This window comes from Pan troglodytes, chromosome X (assembly GCF_028858775.2).
Source record: "Pan troglodytes isolate AG18354 chromosome X, NHGRI_mPanTro3-v2.0_pri, whole genome shotgun sequence".
Lineage (NCBI taxonomy): Eukaryota > Metazoa > Chordata > Mammalia > Primates > Hominidae > Pan > Pan troglodytes.
In genome coordinates this window covers 25,442,046-25,468,997 of record NC_072421.2, presented here as the reverse complement: position 1 = coordinate 25,468,997, position 26,952 = coordinate 25,442,046, and the positions used below count along the sequence as shown (strand labels likewise).

Below are 26,952 nucleotides of genomic sequence, written 5' to 3'. Positions count from 1 at the left end.
GAAGGCATCTTAATTACCAGAGAAGTGTTTCCAGATGCCATGCTTTCTAGTTGGGAGTCATTAATGATAGTATGTCTTACACCTCAGGTATGTATATTAAGGTAGAAAAATGGCTTGAGTGGCCGGGTGCGGTGGCTCACGTCTGTAATCCCAGCACTTTGGGAGGCTGAAGCAGGCAGATCACCTGAGGCCAGGACTCCGAGATGAGCCTGGCCAACATGGTAAAACCCTGTCTCTACTAAAAATACAAAAATTAGCCAGGTGTGGTGGCATACGCCTGTAGTCCCAGCTACTCGGGAGGCTGAGGCAGGAAAATCGCTTGAACATGGGAAGCGGAGATTGCAGTGAGCCGAGATCCTGCCACTGCACTCCAGCCTGGGCGACAGAGCTAGACTCCATCTCAAAAAGACAAAACAGGCTGGGTGCAGTGACTCATGCCTGTAATCCCAGCACTTTGGGAGACCAAGGTGGGCGGATCACAAGGTCAAGAGATCAAGACCATCCTGGCCAACATGGTGAAACTCCATCTCTACTAAAAATAGAAAAATTAGCTGGGCGCGGTGGCACGCGCCTGTAGTCCCAAGCTACTCGGTAGGCTGAGGTTGCAGTGAGCTGAGATCGTGCCACTGCACTCCAGCCTGGCAACAGAGCAAGACTCCGTCAAAAAAAAAAAAACAAAAACAAAAACAAAAAAAAACAAGCAAACAAAAAACAAAGAAAAATGGCTTCAGAACTACTCATCTATGCAGCTACTTATAAACAATTAATCCAGCAGAGGGGACCAAAAACCCCACAAAATAAACCATTCAGGGTACAGAATTGGGAGGATTTCTGGCTCTTACAAATGGGATTCTGATCAAGCCCAAAGACGATAGCAGTTTCTAGAATGGAATGGCCATGTCTTCTTTTGTAATTATGTAGTGGCAACCAAAGAAATCTATAACTCATATGAGAATTAGTCAGTTTCCCTTTTAAATATAAATATAGTATTGCTTATGACATGTGAAAAAAAGAAAGCATGTATCTTTCTGAAATCTGTATTTTTTAAAAATAAGATTAGTATATGCATATGGTAGTAGGGCATCTTCATAGGGCAAATACTCAGTATCTACTTCTCAAAGCAAGCAGCCCTCTACCCTCTTCTACATGGTTCTTTAGCATTATGAGACTGTTACCTCTGGTTGAAGTGTAGCTTTCATGCAGGCTGGGCAAAGAGGCCCAGTTCGGGAGAATTGAAGGGGAAGGTGACGAGTTCGATTGCGACAGGTTGGCTCTTCACATATCAACCAGCCCTGGAGAGAAGGGAAAACTTCAGACTTATCACCATCGACAAATACAAGTAATAAACCTTTTTTTGGTTATCAAGATAGACTCATTTTATTTAATCTTTTCTCAGAAATTCGGACATAACTCTAGTTATCTCTCTCTCCTGACATGTTAATTAGATAGATCTATGCCCCAAACTTAGAAGTTAGGAAAACCATTAAGTTAAAAAAAAAAAAAAGAAAATCACATGAGATGTTATTTTTTTTTTCTTAAAAGAAACACCCTTCCTCACTCCAATACATCAAAACTTCCCAACAAAAACTTCTACTACAGGCAGAATGTAAACCAATGTGTTTTAGTTCATTAGTAAAGACCATTACCAAAGTAAAGAATGCACCACATACATGTATAACCTTCCCAATAGCTGAGTGACTACTGGCTAGTTACTTAATTACTGTGCTGTTTCCCTCTCTGTAAAATGGATACCACAGTACTTACCGTATACCGTTGTTGCAATGATGGAACACATTTAGAGTGTCTAGGATTATATTTGGCATAAAAGAAACACTTAATAATCAATTATTTCATGCAAACAAAAATAGATTCTCTTATATGTGCTTTCTAGAGACATAAAACTAGCTTCAATGTTTTCAAGGACAACTTCAACTGACCACTATTTTCCAGAGGTTTGAAATACTACAGCTATCGCTCACTTCTCTGTCTTTTAGAACCCTCTTCTCACCTTCCTTCTTCAGTTACTCTCCCTTGCTGATCTTGTTTGAATTTTCTCATAGTGATGTGATAAGAATATACCTAAGACCTTAAATCAGTCTTATGTTATAAAACGTTATCTGTTAAACAAAGGAGGTAAGACATCACAAATGGGGTCAAAGTTCATCTGTTCATACTAAGGCACCAAGGTCTGTGGGCTTTCGTGCTACATGCATTGCCACAGAGGCGTAAGTATAAGGCAAATGTTAGGGTGAGGTGCTGGGGTATAAAGGTGAACACGGTATGCTGCTGCTCCCTTGTCTTATGGTGTTCTCACCTGTGGAGCCCCCAGTAGGGACCTGACTATCTGTAGATCTTGGAGCATTTTGAGACATGGCAACTTCTGAACCGGTCTTGAAAAATGAGTGGAAGTTTGGTAAGTAGAGAAGGCAGAAAAGACAACTTACACAGAAAGAACAATGTATGTCAAAGAATGCAGGCCAGAAAGAGCTATGCTGAGTTATCATTAATAAAGGAATCAATAACATGCATAACCCCATATCCTATTTCTAGACTGAACAACTTGTTGGTCTTTTCCCCGTAGATAAGAGCAGTATATACATGAGTGTTCGTTCATTATGTCAGGTACTTTAGTCTGCCACTTAGTAATGTTTCCATGTGGTGTTAATCCAAAGCTGAGGGATGCCCTCACTTGCTGCTGTGCCGTTTGACCTCATTCCTCGGAATAGGCTTTTCTGGAAGTAGCTATAACAAAACTCAGGGGAAAGCACCAAGAATCAGTTCTTCTAGCTCCATTTAAGACTATCACAAAAAGGGAAAGTGTATTATAGATCTGTATGAATAAAAAAATTATGCTACCTTTAAAGAATGTAAAATTCATCTAGTCAATACACCCACAGTAAGCATTATTCCTACCTTCATTCAAGGCTAAACTATTTTAAAATTTAATATGAGCTTTTCAAGTACAGGGAGGGTCTCAATGAGCCCTTAATGAAACTTGTAATATATGCCCAGAATTACATTAAATATTGTGAAGAATAGGCAAAAGGGCCCCAGGTACAGTTTTAGGAAATTACAATCTAAACAGGAAAGCAAGGTCCACACACATAAAGACTATAAAAGCAATTCAGTATGGCTTGGCTTTAAGAACCAAGTTGTGTGGTACCAACTATAAATGCTAACAATACAGAGAAGGGACAGATTAGTGTCTGAGATGAACTACTACTACCACAGCAAAAGATCATGAACCAATCAGTGTTTTGGAGTCACAGGCAGCTGTTTAATTTTGAGGGTGTATTACAACATCTTCTTGATTTAGAGAGACATTTATATTCACGTTTTACTATTTCTGAAACTCAGATGCATTTATAATGGGCATGTACAGCTTAATAATGTACTTTAGTTTCCTTCAAAAAAGCTGTTAAGTCAAGAGTGCAGCTCACAATCAGCTCCTTAGAATTAAAGAAACAAGATACTGGCCGGGCGCAGTGGTTCACGCCTGTAATCCCAGCACTTTGGGAGGCCGAGGCGGGCAGATCACGAGGTCAGGAGATGGAGACCATCCTGGCTAACACGGTGAAACCCCGTCTCTACTAAAAATACAAAAAAATAGCCGAGTGTGGTGGCACACGCCTGTAGTTCCAGCTACTCGGGAGGCTGACTGCTTGAACCCGGGAGACGGAGGTTGCAGTGAGCCAAGATTGCACCACTGCACTCCTGCCTGGGTGACACAACAAGACTCCGTCTCAAAAAAAAAGAGAGAGGGAGGGAGACAGAGAAACAAGATACTTCGGTTTAGTCTGTTCTAGGCATGGGAGATACAGTGGGGAATAGTGGAGCTGACAGCAAGAACAGGTATTACATTTTAAATGTAGCCTATAAACACTAAAGGTAAGACTAGTTGTTTTCTTGAAGTACCCATTTAGGTATATTAATAAAGGAAACAAACCATACAGGACTGGACCACTCCTTTATCATTCATTGGGTTTGTTACTTTAAATTTGATATCTGAGGCTTTACATGCTTTGGAATATGTAGTTAGTTAACACTGCCAACCATAGTTGTAATTCATCCAATTCTAAACAAAACTAAAAAAATAAGCAGACAGGTAATAACTATCATGTTTTGAGATAAGAAATTATTCAGTTCCAAAATATAACCTGGATATTAAAATTATTTAATTTTTAAAATATAATGTTCAAAAACTATAGAGTTCTTTTCAGATGTTTTTGAAACTTGATTCTGTCAATTTACTACGACTTCACAACTCCCTGGGGGAGCTGCCAACCACGGACATGCTAAGTTATCATCTCACCTGTTTTTAAAGCAAGCACCTAACTCTAACTCTGACAGAGGTACTAACTAAATGTCCTTTCAAATCATATGGAAAACAGATAATATAATTTGTCTAGACTTCCTACCAGTTATAATTAACATTAAGGAGGTCTTTTTTCCTTTGTCACCTCTCTATTCAGTGCTTATTTGGGTTTGTTTGTACTTACTATCTGTTAATCTCCCTTTACAAATGACAACAATAACTAGTGCTATTATGCATGGAAATTAAACATGCTGATAACTGTGTGAAGGGAACTGGGGCTGAAAAAAATATTAGAAGCCTGTAACTCTTTATGCTTCTTGTTTTATTTTGATAATTAAGCTTTTGGTCATGGTGTATTTTAAACAAAACTCTTCTATGTAGGAAATAGGCCCTAATCATATTAAATATATGCTTTGCTTCAATTCAATTTTGTAAAGTACATTTTATTTAACCCTTTGTTCCCCCAACAAATGCCAACCGGCTAGCTAAATCTAACCTTCAAGGAACATTTGTGCTGTTAAAAAATAAATATAGGCTGGGCATGGTGACTTATGCCTGTAATCCCAGCACTTTGAGAGGCCGAGGCAGGTGGATTGCCTGAGCTCAGGAGTTCAAGACCAGCGTCGGCAACATGGCAAAACCCTGTCTCTACCAAAAATACAAAAATTAGCTGGGAGTGGTGGCACGCACCTACGGTCACAGCTACTCGGGAGGCTGAGATGGGAAGATGGCTGGAGCCCAGGAAGTCAAGGCTGCAGTGAGCTGTAATTATGTCACAGCACTCCAGCCAGGGTGACAGAGTGAGATCCTGTCTCAAAAAAATTTTTTTAATAAAAATAAATAAATATAACAGGTATTTGAAAATATTCCATGATGATGCAAATCTTATAAGATCTCATACTGAATTCTGTTTCTTAAAAATGACAAAAACAAAGCAAATGAAAATAATAATATTGCATAAGTTCACTCTGATTGATCACTCACAAAGACAAAACTTAACTTACTTTCATTTCTCATTTTCAGAAATAACATATAGCCTGTACAGCCCAAGGCTACACTGACAAGTCAACAGAAGAGAACATTTTTAATAAAAGTGTAGTTCCTTGGAACTACTCAACCTATAAAAAGATTTGGATTTTAATAAAAACCTCTAGAATCACTTTAAGGATGTCTGCTATCCAAATATGTAATTTTATTATGTAATGCCGCACACAAATTATCATAACCAATAGCAATAAGGTCAATAAATTTTTAGTTGCCTGGCTTAGCCACATTTATAAATAGAAAGTTCAAAAGAGGTGAAGTCAGCCTGTCCAATAGCAAAACAAACCTTTACCAAAATATGCCAAGCTCTATGACTTGTTGCTTTAATCTCAGCATCACTAATTCCTTAAAATCATTGTGTATGAAATTGTGTCAAATGTTGATTGGTTCTGATTACTAAATTATATTTTTGAGGCCTCAACTAAAATGGCTTCTTCTGCACATGTTAAAAAGGGATCAATTTCCACTTGTAACTGAGGCGTTCCTAGTAGTTGCACCTTAAACATAAACTGTTATTCATTTGTGTACATTTGTATTTTTAGAAGGCTATACACACAGAAATCATCTAGATCTGAAACCGTAGAGCATAGGAGGTCCTCAAAAATATCTTTTGAAGAAACTATCAACAGAGTAAACAGACAACTCACAGAATGGGAGAAAATATTTGCAAACTATGCATCTGACAAAGGTCTAATGTCCAGAATCTATAAGGAACTTAAACAACTTAACATGTGAAAACCAAATAACCCCATTAAAAAGTGAGCAAAGGACATGAACAGATACTTCTCAAAAGACATATAAGCAGCCAACAAGCATACGAAAAAATGCTTATCACTAATCATCAGAGAGATGCAAATCAAAACCACAATAGGATACCATCTCACACTAGTCAGAATGGCTATTATTAAAAAGACAAAAAATAACAGATGCTGGCAAGGCTGCAGAGAAATGGGAACGCTTATACACTGTTGGTGGGAATGTAAATCAGTTCAGCCACTGTGGTAAGCAGTTTGGAGATTTCTCAAAGAACTTAAAAAAGAGCTACCATTCAACCCAGGAACTGCATTACTGAGTATATACCCAAAGGAAGATAAACTGTTCTACAAAAAAGACACATGCACTCATATGTTCATTGCAGCACTATTCATGATAGACATGGAATCAACCTAGGTGCCCATCAACAATAGACTGGATAAAGAAAATGTGATACATACACACACACACACACACACACACACACACACACACACACACACCATGGAATATATAGTATGCAGCCATAAAAAAGAATGAGATCATGTTCTTTGCAGCAACACGGATGCAGCTGGAGGCCATCATGCTAAGCAAATTAATGCAGGAACAGAAAACCAAATACCACATGTTCTCACTTATAAGTGGGAGCTAAACATTGGGTACACATGAACATAAAGATGGGAACAGATTCTGGGACTACTAAAGCAGGGAGGGAAGCAAGGGCTGAAAAACTACCTCTTGGGTACTATGCTCACTACCTGGGTGACAGGATTATTTGTACCCCAAACCTCAGTGTCATGCAATATACCCATGTAACAAACCTGCACGTGTGCCCCCTAAATCTAAAAAAGTTGGAGTTATATTTTTAAAAGTCTTCTGAATAAATGAACAGAAGCAATCAAATAAAAATGTAGAGGAGCAAGTTTATAAAAAACAATAAGGAAAATAACAATGCATAGTAGTTTGCATACTTGAGTCAAATATATAGTGGGCCCTTCTCCTCTCATTTCCAATCAGTCACCAAGTTTGTCCACTGGTCTTTCCTTTATAGTCCCATTACCACCAACCTCATCAAAGCCAGACCTCAGACTGTTCTATTTCAGTAGCCTCCTCCCTGGTTTCCCTGACTCCGTTCTCTCTTATATCCAATGCAAAGGGCTCTCCACTCCCATCTCCCAATCACACACCTTCCACAGACAATTAAGAACAAATTCATTGGGCTGGCTTTCAAATCCTTACAACCTCATCCCACTCCCCTGCCCTTTCTCATCATTCTCTTACACAAACTTACTGCCCAATCAGATTGGTTTTCTCACTGTACTCACCATATTTTGCCTGTTTTCACCTCCTTATCATTATACAGGCTGGAGAACCTCTGCCTAAAAGGTCGATTCCTTGATCATCAGTTCCATTCGTCTTTTGTGAAATTTTCCCGATCCACAGGGATTTCTTCCTTATTCCACCTAACGCTGAACATACACTGCGGTGCACTGTCTCTTAACCATCTTATTTTACCATCTTGTTTTGCCTACCTACCTGGATGGTCGGTCCCCTGGGGAACAATTTGTTTTGGAGCTGGTACTGTCCTCCCCAGTCTCTACCACAAAGGTTCACAATCAACGAAGAATACAGAATTGAGGTTATGAAAAACTGCATGAGTAGGGTTTCTTTCCTCCCATTTACTAACAGATAATTTTGTGCAACTCACTGAACCTCTTTCTGAGCCTCAGTTTCCTCATCTATAAAACAGGAGGTAATATTTATTCTATTAGTGTTGTTCAGGGGATCAAATAAGAAAACTCACAAAAATGTTGAGTAAATGTAAAATATTGTTATTATCCTGTCTCTGGTATTGGGGAACATTACTGCTAAGCTATAGCTGACAGTGCACTATTAAAAATGCACCATTTTAACCAGGAAAGAGCCTGGTCAGTGTCCATCTGGTGTTATTACAAAACGTAGAACTAAAATAATGGATAAACAGTAAGATTAGGTGGTGCTGCTTCTCAATTTGAATGCAAAATATTACAACTATGTAGTCAACATAAGTGAAATTTTCGTATTTTTTTCCTGATCAAACTAAAATATAGTGAAGATATAGACGGCAAAACAGGCAGCAGGGGAAGAGGAGGCTGTCTTTGCTTTATTTCCGGATTCACGGATTTTCAAGAGACAGCATGGTTCTGCAGTGACGTACGATTTAGTTTAAATTGTAATGGCTCACCAGGAGTGCAGTGACAGGGTCACAGGACGGGGTCTGCCAGCATGCATGCTTTGAGTTCATCAGATTATTACTAGTTTTCAATAATGGCCATTAACCACCCCTATACCAAAACTAGATGTACTCTGAGAACATCAGACTCTCTTTTCACCCTAAACCATTTATAAATGTTCCGGGGTTCCCTTGCAGGCACATTTTTCTGCCACAGAATTATCCCCAGTGGCAAAAAATGGGTCTCCTTATAGATAGTGCACCGTATGGGCCCACAGCTGCTTTTGAAGAATGACATGTTGTGATTTGGAATTTCCAGAAATATCAAAAAACAAATTGCTTTCTGACCCACATTTGTACCCAAAACTGGGAGAAAATTTCCCTAAGATCTCCAGGGGAAGTTTTAACAGGAATATAATTTTGCTTTTAAAGTTAAATCTTCTACACTGCAGCATGCTGGCATGTCAAAGAGTGATTATTAAGTCCCAGAAAGGTACTAGAGTAGGAGATGAAAGAGTAAATCAGGAAAAATAAATACATAAACTAACTATTCACCGAAGTTAATACAAGAATATTTTGAACAAAATTATCAAAACAGAAGTAGAAAGTGCCTCATCGGTCAATGTAAGAATTTTAAATATTATTAAAATTGATTTTTTAAGTAAGACATCTCTTTAAATGAACAGTCATATGTCATTTCATCCAAGTTATTTGAAACTTATTGATCTTATCATTTGTACAAGGACCAGACTCTGCCATCAGTTTGCTGAAAGGATAATGGAGCACTCCCAAACTGTTACGATAGGTTGGATGCAAACAGTGGTCCTCATTTAAACACACAGAATAGCACTACAAGTGGACAAATTCCAACCTCAGCGATTGTATATTACATGATAAATTAGCGACTTGGTCTGCTTTGCCTCACATCAAATCCAATACAGAGCCTTGCTATTTTAATTTGCAATCAGAGCTTGAGCATCAGAAGATGTACCTGAGGTACATTAAAGAGCCCCCATGCAAGCCATCTTCTCTCGTTATACTGTGAGCACAGAAGGCCAACAATTACCAGCAATTGTATTTTACCCCTAGAGGACAATACCAGAACAGTTAAAATTGTCTCCATGCAAGCAACCAGGGAAAATATACTTAAAAGACTTTATACGGAAAATTACATTTTGGGGAAAAAAGTTCAATGGAGGACATGTATCTTTCTGTATGGGCAACTAAAAAACCTCTCTTACTATATTCAAGTCTATTCTGTAAAATACTCTCCCTATTCATCCAACTCAAAAGCAAGCTACATTCCTAGGCTATAATAGGTCACAACTAAGTACACAGTACCTTGCTTCAGGAATAATTTTGCTTTGTCTGTCAACTGTCAACAAAACACAAAGAGCTCATGCAACCCAGTCATGTACTGTGGATGTTAGAGATCTAACAAAATACAAATAACAAGAATACAAGATTTTCTAGCCACCCTGCTTTCATTTTATATGAGAAACCGAAAGCATTTTCCTTTCCACATTCCATTAATCTCTATTATATTACAAATCTTTTCAGAAAATACTTTTTTCCCCCTATATGAAGCTACAAGTGACTTGGGGATGTAATATTCCAACTGTAATGAATGTCTGACTTTCTAACATGAATGATAATAAATGGATGTGTCAGGTAAGGCACATAGTCATTTCAACAAGGGAAAGGAGGAAAGACTCAAATAGAATGAGATGGTAAAATGGTTACTCTGGTGCTTATATTAATATTTTAGTGATGAAACCTCTAAGAAAAATTGTTCATTACTTCCATCGCCATTCCTGCCTGTCAAGTCTTCACTTCTGAAAAAAACCACCACCTTAGCTATGTACACACAATAATGAATAAACTTCAAAAGTGAACTCAAGGTTTGGTTTCATCACTATATGCACAAAAAAAAGACTGGAAGGAAATACTCTACAATGCTATCACTAGTAATCTCTGTGGTTTCTTCTTCTATTTCTGTATTTTCAAAATTTTCTACAAGTGTATATTGTTCTTATAATCAGAAAGTTTATTAACGAGGAGACAGTTTTGCCAAGAGCTTGCAATATAATTAAATCACTAACACAGCTGAAAAATATTCTGAGCTATACCATGTGTATGCTTGCTGCCAAGATAAATTTTCAGGGAATGTGCTTATGGGGAAAGAAAGGGCACATGAAAAAAAATAGTCTGTTCTTAAAAAAAAATTTTTTTTTTTTTTTACTAAATCTAAAATTTCAAAAATAGGTCCATTTAATCACATAAGCAATTCTCAATGAGAAAGTGACAGGGTATGTATTAGTAGTATTAGTATCATTTGTTAAATTAAGCCATTCACTAAAATGCACCCAGTCTTTTATGGAATATGATTTGAATACCTTTCTTTATGATGGTGGATCTCTGAAGGTAGGTAATAAATCAGTTTTAAAGAGAGGTGCCTTGTTCCCCACGCCCTCTCCCCTGCCTTTATTCAGTGTGCACACAGATCAACTCAGATGTCCTGGGGTAAGAATCAAATAAAACAAAATTCAATTGGAATGGCATGCATGCTTAAAACCTTCTTACCAGAAGAGTTTTTCTTTGCTCAAGTCTAGCTAAAAGTAATTTTTATTGTTTGTTTGCTCAGAGACTAGTATTTATTGGTATGGTTTCAAGTGATATGCCTTTGGGTAGTGAACGACAAATGTTAAAACTGAACTATAGCTACTACTGCCTCAAAGGACATCTTAAAATCAGAATGGAGTTCAAACTATCACCAGGCAATGTTTGTTCATTTAACTTTAATTATTTTCTCCTTGAGAATGGTACTAATGAAACTGAATATCTTTCATGGTTTCGAAGGGCCGTTTGAATAGTCTGTAAACAGAACTAAGGGTAGACAAGAGATCTGGCTGAGTCAGGAGGTTGCTAGGTGATGTAGAATGTAAACCCACAAACTTGTTAAGGTTTGCTTTGCTTTCATGCCACTTTCACACACTCTCAAAAGTTTTGAGAATTGATTTTTCAGGTGGTCACTAAAAAAAAAAAAAAAAAAAAAAAACTCCCTCCCTCCAAAATTCACTCCCTGCAGATGTTCTGCCAGATTCAGAAGAGATGAAATCCATCTAACCTTTGGCTGCAACATGGGAAACTTTTGGTTTTACATGAATGTAGGATTATATATTTTCTGAATGGCCATAATTTAAGAAACAATTGCAAGGTAGATTTTAACATTTCAGAGAGACACTTCTAATCTCTTATCTAACTTAAAACTAAAATTTCTCTTCAGAAAAAAAGCATGATCACAGTTGGGAGATCTGGGGCACAAAAACCAAAACCCTGTGGCAAACGCCGTAGCACAAATCATCATGGTGACAAACCTTTCAGTTTAGCCACTTGTCTTTACTCTTCTGGCCTGCTCCAAGACTCACTGCCTGTGAGGCTTCTCCCTCAGGCCCCCTCCTCCAGCCTCCTTTTTAAGTAGCTGATCAGAGATTGTCCAGTAAGAGCACTTTATTAGATCATCAGCCAGAGGGGTTCACAAGTACTGAGAGCAATGGGCTCAAATGCGGCACATCAGTTTTAATAGACCAGGGGCTACTAGTAAACTGCAGATACTGCTGAGAACTTTCCATGCACTGAACTCTTGAAAAAGCACCGTCTCTCCAGCTTAAATGCAGCTGCCTCTTTCAATGCCGCAAATGGGTAAATTTGACAAAAAAGCCACCATTAAGACTACATGAAAGGCTCAAGACAACATCCTTTCAATGCTTTGTACTTCAGTAATCAGATGTACTTACTCACCCCCTCCCCCAAACCCGATCAAGAACTATTTCTGAATGGTAGGAAATAATTCCACTTTGTACATCTTTTAGTTAATCAAGACTTTCTATTCAGCAATTTGACCTTTTGTTCAAAACAGGATTATCAGTTTTTTCGCCAGTTACCAAGGGCGACTCGCATGGTGAACATAATTGCAATAATTTGCAAAACACCATGGCAACCCACATTACAACTAGGTAAATACTGGGCTTTTGTGCTACATTGTTATTTTCAGAGATGCTGAAGTCAAAGAACGAATGACAAATGAACACAAAATTTATATTTGCTTTGTCTCAAAAGAGAAGAAAATTGATAACAAGAATTGGGGGGAAACCGACTACAGCTGTAATTTCTAACTTGATTAATTAGGATGGTAACAGTCCTTAACAGTATATTCAACAAACAGCCCTGACTTCGTCTCTCCACCCACCTCTCTCCATACCACTACCACTATCCCCCCCGACCCCAGACAAATTTTTTCAGCTTAGAGAACAAACATCCCCCATTTGCTCTTTTCTTCAACTTAATGGAATCCTTAATTGCAGAATATTGTTCTCATGCTCTTCATGGCAATGAAAATGAGAGAAAGGAGGAGAGTGCCAGGGCAGACAGGGAGCTACAGTCATTTTTTTTTCCTGCCTCTTTTGGACACCCCAGGCCCAATGATGAGACGGCATTTTCCTGGAATCAGCAGCTGTTTCGTAGCAGACAATAAAGTAAAAACTATTTGGCTTTGCAGAAAAGCCACTTCTTTCCTCTTGGCAACACAAGGTAAGTCTACATGCCGAGATGAAGTTTCATAATTTAAATGCCAGAACATAAGATGAGAAAATAATGCCAACAATAAGAAAGCATACATTTGTCTTGTAAACAAATTATTAGCTGTAGTACTGTCCCGAAAGCTGTTGAAATGCATATGCTTGCTATTTGAGGAAGATGTTCAACAATATCACCAATGTGCTGAAAACCACTTTATACTCAGAGATCCCAATTCACAAAACAATCTAAAAATATAAACTGAGTATTCAGAAATTAATATAAAAATCAACATATTTTAGTAAACACAACCTCAAAAATAATATAATCTTTTCAATAATAAATATGATTAGAAAAGTTTTATCAGAATTTTTTACTCAGGTATAAAAGGTAGGTTCTATTTTATAGTAAAGGAGCAGTTTTTTTCTAAGAGGCACAAATTCTGTCATAATACTTAGCTTTTGGAAATTATCAAAGCTGACTTTCTCATGCAAGATGGAATATTTCAGGATGAGAAAAGAAAAATACACACAGAAAGGGCTTGCAGAAGTTATACTGCCGAGATCTCGAGAGAGAAGCAGCTCCAGATGCATTCTAAACACAGCCCAGTTTGCTTCCCTTCATCTGTCTTATAACAAGCAAGAGCAAAAAGAGAAGTCTCTGAAACGATCTGCATATTTCCCTTAACTTTTGAAAAATCAAATGGACCTGATACTATAATGGGTCCATTCTTATTTTGTCAGGGCTGAAGACTCCCTGACAGATCTCTAAGATTCAGCATAGAGAAATCACAATTTAACATTCTTCCGAATATGCCTCCGAAATTATAGATACTGTGATTTCTCTCAAAGAGTAGAAATCAAAAGGATATATGACACATTAACTTCTTCTCAGTCAGTGATAACCTCTTTACACTTTGAAAGTATATTTTATTTTCTGGCTTAGTTCACTCCAAATTTACCATACCTGTATTAAGTGCATTCCTATCAAAAGTCTGAATATTAAGAAGAAATATATCCCTTAATGCCAAATTAAAGGGCTGAACAAGCCTTTGGTACTTTTTGATCAGATAGAATTGATGATAGATCTTGAAATGGGCCTAAAATCCCCATCACACTTGAACTTAAGAAACCCTTACATATAAATATTTTATAATCTACCTGGAATTTCTTCACTTATAACATTTTACCTTGTATATTCCTCCCCCCTTCTTTTGTGGCTTCTGTTCCAATGTGATTTTTTTTCTTTTCTCCTGCTTTTCCTCCCTTTTTGCCTTTTTTCTTTGCCAACTGGCTGAGATGCTTCTTGACATATATTTGTTTAGAAAGGCTCATCTACGAGTGATTGCAACATCCAACCTTCTATAATGTTAATAAATTACCCAAATCACTAAATCAGGAATGGCAAACACTTAGCAGGTATATTGCAGTTCCGTTTCCAACTCTGTCCTCAAGACCACTACAGGATGGAAGCTGGCACTCAATATAAAACCCATGTGTTAACCCTGTTCCAAATACTTCTTGCTCCAGAATTCTTAACTCTGGTGGCACACTGGAATCACCAGGGCAGCGTTACAACACAGCGCCACCCCCAGAGTGTCTGATTCAGTAGGTCCTGGGTGGGGCCTGAGAATCTGCATCTCTAACAAGTTCCCAGGTGATACTGCCGCTGCTGGTTTGGGACCTCAGTTGGAGAACATCAGCCTGGGATACGAAATGAGCTTTGGGATGTTAAAAAGTTCCCCCAAGTGATTCTAATGTGCAGCTAAGGTTGAGAACCTTATTATTCTCATTCTCTCTCTTGTTCAAAAAGAACTACCGGTGATTATTTTCTGAACAATGAACTTCATAAACAGAATTGTACTTAAAAAATTATCTCTCAACTCTTTTTCTCTTTCTACATTTACTCTTTCTTTAGATATTATTTTGGTGGTTCACTCTTGCTCTTCCAAGTTTTCCATGCAGCACTAGAATTATCAAAGCCTCAAATCTGACTTAATTGTATTACAAGAACTAAATGGTTTACATCATGTACACAGCTTAATAACATTCTTCCTTTAAACAAACTAATAAACAACCTCAATCTGGCAATAAAATATAGTTCTTAAAATATGTGCTTTACTTAGAATCACAGAATTTTAGGAGTGCTGGTGAAAACAGTGTCTATGGAAAGCAACCACAATTACACCCTTGACTTTGACAAGTAATAAGAAATGATATATTTAAACCCTAAATTTTCAAATTGGAAGAGACTTTAGAGCTCTTGTCTAATCTTTTGTGTTGTATGTGAGGAAAATGAGGCCCAGAAGAAAGTACGTTTTTTGCACACTGTCACACAGCATGTAGACTGAACTTCTAGTCCAGTGCTTTTTACACACTACATCTATGCTACTTAATATATGAGCCAGTCGCTGTATGTGGCTGTTGAGCACTTGAAATATGGCTAGACCAAATTGAGATGGGCTGCAAGTGTAAAATATACAGCAAATTTCAAAGACTTAGTTCAAAAAAGGAGACTATAAAATAGTTTAGTGGTATTTTTAACACTCATTACAGAATAAAATGCCATTTTGGATATATTGGGTTAATTTAAAATTTTTTAAATTTTAAATATTATTAATACAGACAGGGTTTCACTATATTGCCCAGGCGATCCTCCTGCCTCAGCCTCACAGAGTGCTGGGATTACAGGTTTGAGCCGCCACACCCAAACAGGTTAATTAAAATGTATTATCATATTATGAATATCTCTAATTTTTTAAAAAATACAAATGAAAGTTTATCATATACACTGTTCTAAATCCTGCTTTTTTCACTGAAAAGTGGAGGAAATTATGTCCTGTCAGTACATATAGGTCTGCAGTGTTCTTGTTAACGGTTGCACAAAATTCTATTATATGATAGTAATAATCTAATGAATTCTCTCCTGATCAACAACAGGTTGTCTTCAGTCTCTTACTATTACTATTATAACGCTGCAAGCAATATCCTTGTATAGTACCTTTGATAATATCTGTAAGGACTGTACATGTGTAAGGAGAGATACCCAAATTAGAATTGCAAAGTAGAATGGTATGTTCATTTACAATCTTGATGATGTTGCCGAATTGTTGTCCAAAAGGTGTACCATTTTTCATGCCCACCAACAGTGTATGAGAGTGCTCCATTCCCTATACCCTTTCCTAGGCTATATATTACCTAAAAGTCTTCCAAAATAAGTGGAGCACAGAGGATTTTTAGGGCAGTGATAGCACTCTGTAGGATACTGTGATGGTGGAGGTATGTTAGAAACATTTGTCCAAACTTATAAAATGCACAGCACCAAGAATGAACCTCAACATAAACTATGGACTCTGGTTGATGATGTATCAATATAGGTTCATCAGTTGTAACAAACATACTATGGCAGGGGATGTTGATAATGAGAGAAGACTATACGTGTGTGGGGCAGGGAGTATATGGGAAATCTCTGTACCTTACTCTGAAATTGTGCTGTGAACCTAAAACTGCTCTAAAAAATAAACTCAATTATTTAAAAAGTCTTCTCAATTCCACAATTATTAACAACATTACTTTTATAGTTCCATTTTCTAAGTTTAAGTTTTTGATCCTTCTGAAAGTTGTTTCAGTGTAAGGAACAAGGAAGAAATCAACTGTATTTTTTTCCAGATGATTATTCCTACTGACGTGAACTACCCCCTTTTAAAAAACAAAATGCAACTTTGGGTCTATTTATGGGCTTTCTATAGTTGCTCCACTGAAATCACCAAATATTTTTGCACCAAAATATTTTAAATATCCTAATTGTAAAAACCGGTAGGACTGGTGGGTCATTTTCTTTGTTAGAATTTTCCTGCGATTTTCTTTTAAAAATTGAGGAAGCTTTAAATTTATGGATAAACTTAGGGGAACTGACAATCCTAAAATGTTGAGTGGTCCTAGCCAAGAATATATGCTTTGCCATTTACCCAAGTCTTCTTTTAAGCCATTCAGAGTTCAAATATATCTAGCACATTTCTTGTTAAGTTTATTCCTAGGTATTTCATCTTTTTAACCTGTATTATAAATGAGATTTATAATCTCATTTATAAATGAGAGTTCTTTCATTATGTTTTCTAATCGGTTGTGTGTATACAGCTGAAAGCTACTGATTTTTAGCATTGATTTTATAACTAGTAACCTTATTAAAATTTTTTGTCTGTGATAGTTTCTTGGTTGATTTCATTGGATTTTCCATGTTAGAATGATCTGTAAATAATAATTTCCCCCTTCTTCCAATTTTTATATATTCCTTTTTTTGGTCTAATTACAACGGTTAATATTTTCAAAATGTGATATTTATCAACATTTCCACCGGGCTGCCTCTAGCAGATTTCCCAAGGATCTAAGTCCATGGACCTAAGAACTAAGCCACCCAGGAATCTCTGCAACTGAAAAAAAGTAACTTTATTAAAATCATTACAGATTCTGTAGAGACCTTTGTCTCACAGTGCCTAAAATCAACTTTGGGACTGAAACTTTAGCTAAAGGACATTGAATGGTTGACTAAATATTAAAATAGCTCCTTTTATATTTGGGGAATTAGTCCTCTTAAAAGATCCCTTCCCTAACATAAGTCTTATTTAAATTAAACTATAGTATTCAATCATTTCTCCTGGCTCTGCCTCTAAAAACCACAACTTGAAATGGGGCAGAGCTGAATTTTAAGGGCCTCAGTCCCTTCTTTCATAAAGATGGGTGTTGCATCAGGATAGATGACTGTAAGGTCTGTTCAAGTGTGAGAATTCTCTAATTCTACAACATAATTAAAAAAAAAAATAAGGTTCCCCATAAGCCTTCATGATTTATCCATAACTGAGGTTAGCAAAATATACACATTCCTAACACTGAAAGTATTTCCTCTTAACTAAATCTCATTACTCCACCATTAAGTTAGGATTTAGTGTTACTACTGTTTTCATTCAAGTGCTCCCGGCTGAGTAATATATGTCGGTGAATGTCTACAGCAGTGGTTCTCAAAATGTGGGCCTGAGATCAGCAACATCAGCATCATTTGGGAACTTGTTAGAGATGCACATTCTCTGGTCTTTACCCCAGACCAAGAATCAGACACTCTAAGGGTGGCACCCAGCAATCTGTGTTTCAGCAGGTCCTCACTGGTGTGACAGTGATAAATGGGCATGTATTTATACAAATAAGGTTTAATAAGTATAAATCATGAGACTAAATGGCATATTCTATCATGTTGTGAAACATATAGAAGCCAGGTTGAGGCAGAGTGCTACAATGACAGATAAAAGGCTTAAAATATATATATGTATCAATCATTAGTTGTTAATCCTGACATCTGCCCATTATGCTACCCCTCTCAAAGCCCAAAATACCTTATTCCCCTCTGAATACTTTGGTTGCTAAGGATTTTAATACACATTCCCAGGGCCTACAATTTCTAAATTGCAAGAACTGTAAGGAAAAGATCTGCCATCTTAGGAGATGTTTTCATGTGTTATTGAAACAGGTTCAAAACAAAGTTCTTTAGATTAATCTCCAGAGCTCTCTTGACCTAGCTCTGAATCTTCTAACAAGCCCCTGAATCTACTTTCATGTCTCACTCATCTGTGGCAAGCCTAACATGCCTCCCATCGACACTAAGATGATTTTAGGAATGCCTGTCCATTTGCTAGTCCATTGCCTTACTTCTGATTCCATTCTAGGGCTTAGGAGATGCTGTTAGGAAAAGATTCTCTTTGGCTCCTCGTTTGATGTTTTATATAATAAAACTAAAGAATTTGACATGGCTGCATAAGCACTGTCACTGAGTGTTCCTCCAGGAAAGAAGAAAATGGGCCTGGAGTAGGTCATTAATTTACTAAGAACAGAGAAGTCTCTACCTAATCAACTCTTCTTCCCTGGGAACACTCTCAGAAGGCCTTGCACATTAGAAGCCAGCAGAGAGATTTACATTTTTACATGCTGGACTTCAAACTATTGTCAAGGAAAGAAAGCCACTCGTAACAGGATGAATTTTTTGAATTCCTTGGGGATGAGTGAAGGACTAAGATATTGCGCTAACTGGTCACAAACTGTACACAAGGTTACTGAGCATACAAAAGCCCGGTGCTTCAAGTGGTCACATACCCGGGGCATTTTACATACCAGTATGAAATGATGAAGACTCTCTACTCTATTGCTACATTTACAATGTCACTAAAACATTGAAGATCATAACACTATGTGGGTACAGTTATCTGGAGTGGGGATATAGCTATTCACATGTCCAGCAAACTGATTCCCTAAGCAGAGAGGATTCATCCTTCTTCTGGCCCAGCTTACATCCTCGCTGCCCATACCAGGAACATCACTATCAAAATAATATGTAAAGTGACTGTTAAAGTGAAAAACCTTCAAAAGGGCTGTACTTTGCACATATTTGTATGAATCACTTTCTTCAAATAATTAAAATGAATGCTAAGGGCAAGCAACATGCTGGGTCTATATTAAAACAGTTTCAACAGCATTGCTTGGGGAATGGCTCTTTTCACCTGGGACACCTGGAGCGCATGAAGGTAGGCATGACTTTAAGTGCAGGAAGAGGTCCAAACGTGCTAATATATAAGAGGACAAAAAGTTTGTGGATGGAGGAAAGAAGGAAAGAGGTAGAAGAAAGGGAGACAGAAGGCCACCACCTCAGCCCCCAAGAGCTCTGAGATGCTATCATTCAACTTTGAGCCTCTATAGTCTAGGATAGTGTCTGATGCATTGCAGCAGATGAAGAAATATTCTTTTAATTTTACACTGAGGGAACTAAACTCTCTGATATCGAGATTAATTCAGATGGCTGAACACTCTAGCCTCCCTCAGGCTAGGCTGCCTGTGAGAATCCAAAAACCCATCCGAGCCTTCCTTCACTGTGCCCTCCTTGCAGGAGGTAGATAAAGAAGCCCTGTGGCAAAATGGAAGGGCAGGAGCCAACTCAAAGATCTCTTCTCACCTCACTGCTTCAGGAGCCATGTGCCTTGGGCAAGCCGTTCACCCTATCAGCCTTTGGGTGTGTTCCCGTGGATACTGCAAGTGTACCTACCCTGCCTCTTTCATGGGATGACACTGTGAGCAACATGTAAGACCAGTGTCCCAAACTGCCATAAAAGACTTGTGTGATCAAGAGTAATTCCTGGCCAGGCAGAGTGGCTCATGCCTGTAATCCCAGCACTTTGGGAGGCCAAGGCGGGAGGATCACTTGAGCTCAGAGTTTTGACACCAGCCTGGGCAACATGGTGAGACCCTGTCCCTACAAAAAATTTAAAAATTAGCTGGGCATGGTGGCGCACGCCTGTAGTCCCAGCTACTTGAGAGGCGGAGTTGGGAGGTTCGCTTGACCAGGAGGTCAAGGCTGCAGTGAGCTGTGTTCACACCACTGCACTCCAGCCTGGGTGACAGAGTGAGACCTGCCTTAAAAAGACAAAAGAATAATTCCCACATACAAGCACTCATATCTTCTCTCCCAGCAATATACAGGGCAGTATTTGTGGGCTTTTCTTCTTTCAGGAATGTTTAAAACATTTTTATCCGAATGCTGTGGAGCCACTGCCTAGTGATGGATTACTTACAGGTTATGATGTGACCCATATTACTTGGAAAAATGGAAAACAGTGCATCTTCTCTATGTCCCTTTACAGCAAACAACTCAATGATGATCGCATTAATTAAATATGTGACCAAAATATTTGGTTTGTTGGTTAATGAGAGGCAAATCTCAAGTAAAATTACATTTTTAGAAAGATTATGCTTGAAGTTAAAAAAAATTCTCATCACCTACTTTTTGGTGGGTAACCAGGCTTCCTACTGGAAACAAGAGTTTTCAGAGAATTCATAGATACTGTTACTCTCTTGCCTCTTCTCAAGGCTTCTCAAAGTACATGACTTTGGGAAGTAATGTTATGCTTCACATTTCTTATCCCAGGATGATTTTTAGTGCTATTGCACAGTGATACAAGAATACTCTGGCTACCCGAGCAGTTTATGAAATATTTTAGATGTATGTAAGTCCTGTCTGAAAGCTCCAAAACAATCCAGGGCACCATCTATGCTGGCCAAAGAATGAAAATATGGGAACACAATCTTCTACCAAACAACCAAAATGACTCTTCCCGTTTGCTCACGAAGAAAAGCTCAGCATTATTTAAACTTTCCCCTAACGTGGACAACATTAAAAAACACTTCACTTATGAATTTAGCAAACTAAAAGTAAGCATGAACTGGAAATGCCACAGAGAACTGCCATTATGTTCATAATTCAACTTTGCATTACTCAATGCAACCTAAGGGGCAGCTTTCGTATAGCACAAAATACGAACTACACATTTCTGAAAGGTCATAGGAACACTAGGAGAAAATAATAAAGTGAATTAGTGAAAAATGAATCCAGGGCAGATTTTTACACTAGAAGTCAGTGTTAATAAAGTTTCTTACTAACAAGGTATCATCATTCTCAGAAATGGAAAAGCTGTAATATTAAAATAACTTGCTAAGTGTTTCATGTAATTGTTTAGATTTTTCCCTACACGAGGCAGGTGAAAAGTTCTCCTTTCCTTTCCCTCTGTGTGTACAATTTATTGTTTGCCTTAGAAAAGTAATTTCCTAAAAACGCATTTTTCTTTATTAGGAACTCCAGTGACTCAACAGCTAAAAATGGGGAATCTAAGAGGGCTGAAAAAGATTTAGCTTGATATTAAATTATATTTTCATTACCATTAAAATATTTTTTCAAGTTCACTATAAATATTGATGTAAATTAATGCTTTAAAAAAGAGCATGTAAGTTATTTTTTGATAAAAATCCTTTGTAAAGGTTTCATGTATTTAAAAATACAAAAAGACGTTTCAAGTAGAAAACTAGCTTACATTCTTTCTGAAGAACAAACACATTAAATTAAATCCTCAAGGCTAAGGAGACTAAAAACGAAAAGACTAAGTCCTTATAATTGTATTAGGGAGCCAGAAAACATAGTACAAATGAGACTAGAACTTTCCAAGTAACTCTAGGTCAAAAAGATACACATTCCAAGATTATTTCCAAGCTAAAATCGTCACAAAATAAATAGAAACAAAGAATATAACACTATCATTCGCAGAAAACAGAAGATGTCCTACACATATTGAAAAAACCCACTAAATTGAGAAGGATTAAAAAAAGTCAATTTATTGGCTGACCTACTAAACATTTCAAGAAAATACTGAATTTTCAAAGATGCATGATAGACTAGAACAAAAATTATAAATGTCAAAACAATAAATCACTTATGCAAATTAAAAAAATAAAATCAAGTTTTATTGTGATATTGATACTATATAAAACAAATATAAAAAAAATAAAAGTGATCAAAATATTTTCATTAATTTTGCCTTCATATAACAATTAGCTTACAATCTATACTAATTTTTTTTACATCAAATGAAGAAATTACTTTGTCGTTAAAGTAGTACTTGTAGGCCTATCTAGTCTATTTTGCTAGTTTATTTTAAAATAATTTAAGAAATAAGAAGAATAAAGATAAAAATCTTAATAAGCAGTTTGGTAAAGTTCAAGTTGGTCTTTGAACAACACATTTATCTATCCAGTAAAGCTTGTCTTAATGCGACATAAGAGTTTGGCAAATTCAACTTTAATGGAGCATAAAAGTGCTTTTGCTTGAAAGTGAGATCATTTTTAAAAATTCAAAGCATGATCACTTTTTCTTTTTTCGTAGGAACAATCTGATACAAGCAGCAAAGCTTAAATAAACTAGAAACATTTCAAATGATCCATAAAGGATTAATAAGCACTGCAGGAAGTCCTATAGGCTCAGCATATACATTTTCCATCTTTTCCCCCCATGATGGGCATGATATGAAATTCTAAACAGAACTGAAGTTTCAAAGTCTCTGAATGTTAAAGGATTGTTGAGCTGAGGTGAGAAGTCAACCTTAGGGATCTCTAATTTGAAATGGATCAAGATTATAATGATATTAGGACAAGAATCATTCAAATTTGGACATTCAATTAAAAAGGTCTTCTTGCTGATGGGAATAGCCAGCAGTCAGAAGCAAAACTAAGGCAAAAGGAGTAGTGGTAAGCTACGGGCCACTAATGTAACAAAAACAAAATGACAGCTATTATTTTGGCAGAGATAATCTATGCTGAAACACAAAACACACACGCACACAATTTCTTTCAATACAATTTTCTTGTCTTCCCACTGACTTCTGTGATTACCACGGAAAGCAGGGTTCTAAACACATTTCTCAATTGAATCTTCAATCAATAATAGTAAAAAATTCAGATGGAAAATATGGGAAAATGCATTACGGCATTAGTAACTGTTTACAAAATAGGCTGAACTTATCAATATGCGTGGAAGTTGATAAGAAGAAACCCCAGATACCTAAAACATCATATTTTTGTCACCCCAAAGCTCAGTCACATTGCTTGTGCTCATCAAATCAAAGTTCTTTTCATTCTTAGGTTGGCAATCATCCTTCTTAATCCTTATAATCATTAATTCTTTGAGAATAAATACACCTCATAAAAATTCCTGTTTTAAATAAAAAATGTAAAAAGCCCCCAAAAAGTACATCAGCTGATTTTCTACTAAAGATAAAACACCAATTTCTCCTTATCTATAAACATAATTACAACTCAGCATTCCATCCTAAATTGAAGTCAGTAAGACCATAGCTTTTTAGTAAGTGCCCAGGTTTACTCCTGAATAAACACTCAGAGAGGAAATAAAAACTCCATTCCGTAGTTTTTATATGAAGTTTAGAATATGCATATTTAAAAATCTCTGTGTTTTAATAGTTCCTTGACAGAGGCATAAATTATTCATGCTACTATTATATAATGAAATTTACTCTCTTAAAATGAAATACAAATACTAAGTGAGAAAAGAGACATTTAGCAATATCAATGAATGTTGGAATCAACAAGAGAAAAGCTTAAAAACAGACAAACAAGTAAAAAAAACTTGTCTCAAGTAAACAGCCTTAATGTTGGAGTACAACTGTCAACCTTTCATGTACTACTAGCCTTTGGTGAGAATACAAAGGGCCCTTACTAAGGCTTTGGCTATTTTATTGCTGATTCATATTACCACTAGCTGATAGGTAAAAGAAATGAAGTCAAAGCAATTCAGATTTCCACAGTCATAAATTTAATCATTTACTGAACACCTATTCTGTTTTTTGAACTTTCTAGTAAATTGGCAGATTAGGAAGCAAATTGCCACTCTTTTATGGAGGAGGCTTTCTGAAAAGAGCATATAGGCTTTAAATCAGAGAGGCCCAAACTTAAATCTCAGCTCTACAATGTATTATTACCATTCTAACATTGGTTGTGTTTACTACAAGATTCAGCTTCCTTACCTGTAAAAATGGAAAAAATACCACCCACCTCACAGGGTTGCTGCAAGAATTAAATGATACCATTTAAAAACGTACATACGTAAAAAATATTTAGCAAGTGTTTGGCAGCTAAAAAAAATTAGTCTTTCTTCTTTCCCCTGTTCTCCAGAAGTCTACAACCTTATAGGGAACAAAATGATTTGCCAAATAAAAGAACAACTATAAGAGACTATATTAAAGAAAATGGGGGGAGAAAAGTTATACTTTTAAAGTTCTTTAGGGATTCAGAGGGAAAAAAAAAAAACATTCCATAGCTGTGATGTCCACGAAAGGCTTCCTAGAAGTGAGATGGGTTTAGGTCTTAAAGGTGAAGGAGAATTGAAAAAGATAAAAATGGCAAGTGGGTGACGACAATCCCAGCAGTTGTGTGAAAACAAGGAGGTCTGTCTAGAGGAATGATAATTTGACAGTGTTGCTGGATGATAAGAGTCTGTGGAAAGGGAAGGTTGGATTTATAGTGTCTCAAATGCCAGAATAAAGAGTTTGGCTATAATGCTACATAAATTTAATTAAACCACTACAGCACTCACAAATATGTATAAAGTGTACGTTATATTCTAGAGTGGTATACAAAATAGGATAGGATGCTAACTACAGAGTTAAGGTAAAAAATTTGCTCAAATTCATTTGGCTTACATACACTATAATCTAACCCACAAAGAGCAATCACGATTAAAAATAAAGAGTTCCAGCCGGGTGCGGTGGCTCACGCCTGTAATCCTAGTACTTTGGGAGGCCGAGGCGGGCGGATCACCTGAGGTCAGGAGCTCAAGACCAGCCTGGCCAACATGGCAAAACCCCATCTCTACTAAAAACACAAAAATTAGCCAGGCGTGGTGGTAGGCGCCTGTAATCCCAGCTGCTCGCGAGACTGAGGCAGGAGAATCACTTGAACCCGGGAAGTAGAGGTTGCAGTGAGCCGAGATTGTGCCACTTCACTCCAGCTTGGGTGACAGAGCGAGACTCCGTCTCAAATAAATAAATAAATAAATAAATAAATAAATAAATAAATAAATAAAGAGTTCCAGAAAAACGAAAATGAAAGGGAGATGTGAGTGCTACTTAAAAATACTTGGGAAAAAACCATAAAGGAAGGTGGGTATACTCGTGTAACACTGAACATAGGTATGTACTAAGAAGTGAAGCCTAGAACAGAGAGAATAATGTTTAGATTAACTATGAGGAAAAACTTCTCAATATGGAGCTTGTGAAGATGAGGAGAGAGCCCAGCAAGAGACTGCGGGAGCACCATTAATGCAAAATATTCAAAAGATTTTCAAAGCACAGTGGCAGAAAGATAGATTTCTCAAGATGCAGTGTTTTCGCCTGGGTGACCCGTAGACGACATGTTAGTTCTACAATTTATGACTTTTGGATTAAAGCTGGGAGAGGGGGGTGTCCTTCCAAACATGGAGAGCCCTTAATGATAGCACAGCTACACAACTGCACAGTGATCAAGAGTTACTGAACTAAGAAAAACCTTGGCAAGTATTCCCTCAATTATTTTGGCCCTTGGGCATTTCCATGGGAAACTACTCATTGATATTATTCTTTTTCCAACATTCATTTTATAGAATCTCAAGACAGAGTCAAATGTTGACTTACTATGGTAAATAGAGGGGAAAAAAGCCTGCTTTGATTTCCTTTCCTTTATTACCACCTTGGTTTTGTGTTGTAGAATGTCGATTAGGTTTGAAAAGAGGGTGGAAGATGGGGGGGGCATACTCTTCCCTTCAATGAAGACAAAAGATAGCAGCTATTTCATTCTGTTCTGTGAGTATGCTACCCCCCTTAATTCTTTCACCATCATATTAAACTATGATTTTCAACAGGGTCCTCAAAAATGTATTACATTTTACCTTTATTCTAAAAAAATTAGTAAGCAATTATAGAGAAAGGATAAAAGTAGGACAAAAATGTTTTTGTTTTTTTAGACCAGCTAAAATTTTCAGAGTTTAAAATGACTAGAAAGGCAAACTGTTAGGTATTCAGAAGGAAAATGTGAATGTTTTCCCAAAGGCATTATTAACAATTAATAATCATTACACTGGTGCCTTGTTTACCTGACCTTGTGTAAATTCAGCAGCCTGGTAATTAGACCCATATTTTGCACATTTGTATATTTCCATGCATAGATTTGACTCATTCATTCATCCATTAAAATTTGCTTGACAGACGTAGATGAATAATCAAGCTACAATTTGTATTTACTGGATTATAGAAAATTGCCCAAACTGTTAAGTTCAAGGAAAGCACATTCTTGTCTCTCTCTTGTGACTGATGTAAAGCAATTACACATCAGAGGATTGCCCCAAAGCTCTCAGAAGAAGTGGCACTGCTTTTGCAATCTGGGGTCTTCAACAGTATCTTTTTTCTTAATGCTAGAGATTGTTTAAAGATTAACTAACACAGGGAAGAAAATCTCCCTGTGCCTGTAAGTTTATTATTTAACTCATTACACTGCCGTTTTACAGTAAAAAGCAATGTTCTGATCAACCTTCTACATCCAAAATAAACAATGATGCAACCTTATTCTGCAAAGTCATTGAAAGGCTTAAGGAGGAGAAATAAGGCAACTTTTTTTGGATAGGTTTGTGAAAAATGCTTTTTCCCCAC

At 37.0% G+C, this 26,952-nt stretch overlaps 1 protein-coding gene across 10 annotated transcripts in view; it reads right to left on the bottom strand.

Annotated features, from left to right (window-relative positions):
- The window catches only part of POLA1 (DNA polymerase alpha 1, catalytic subunit), a 301,623-nt gene that overhangs the window by 107,633 nt on the left and 167,038 nt on the right, over window positions 1-26,952 (bottom strand). For all 10 annotated transcript variants that reach the window (XM_016943107.4, XM_054676577.2, XM_063803909.1 and 7 more), the window contains one exon: window positions 1,176-1,292. In XM_016943107.4, coding sequence (XP_016798596.1) covers window positions 1,176-1,292 — 117 coding nt within the window. The remainder of the gene's footprint in view (window positions 1-1,175; window positions 1,293-26,952) is intronic.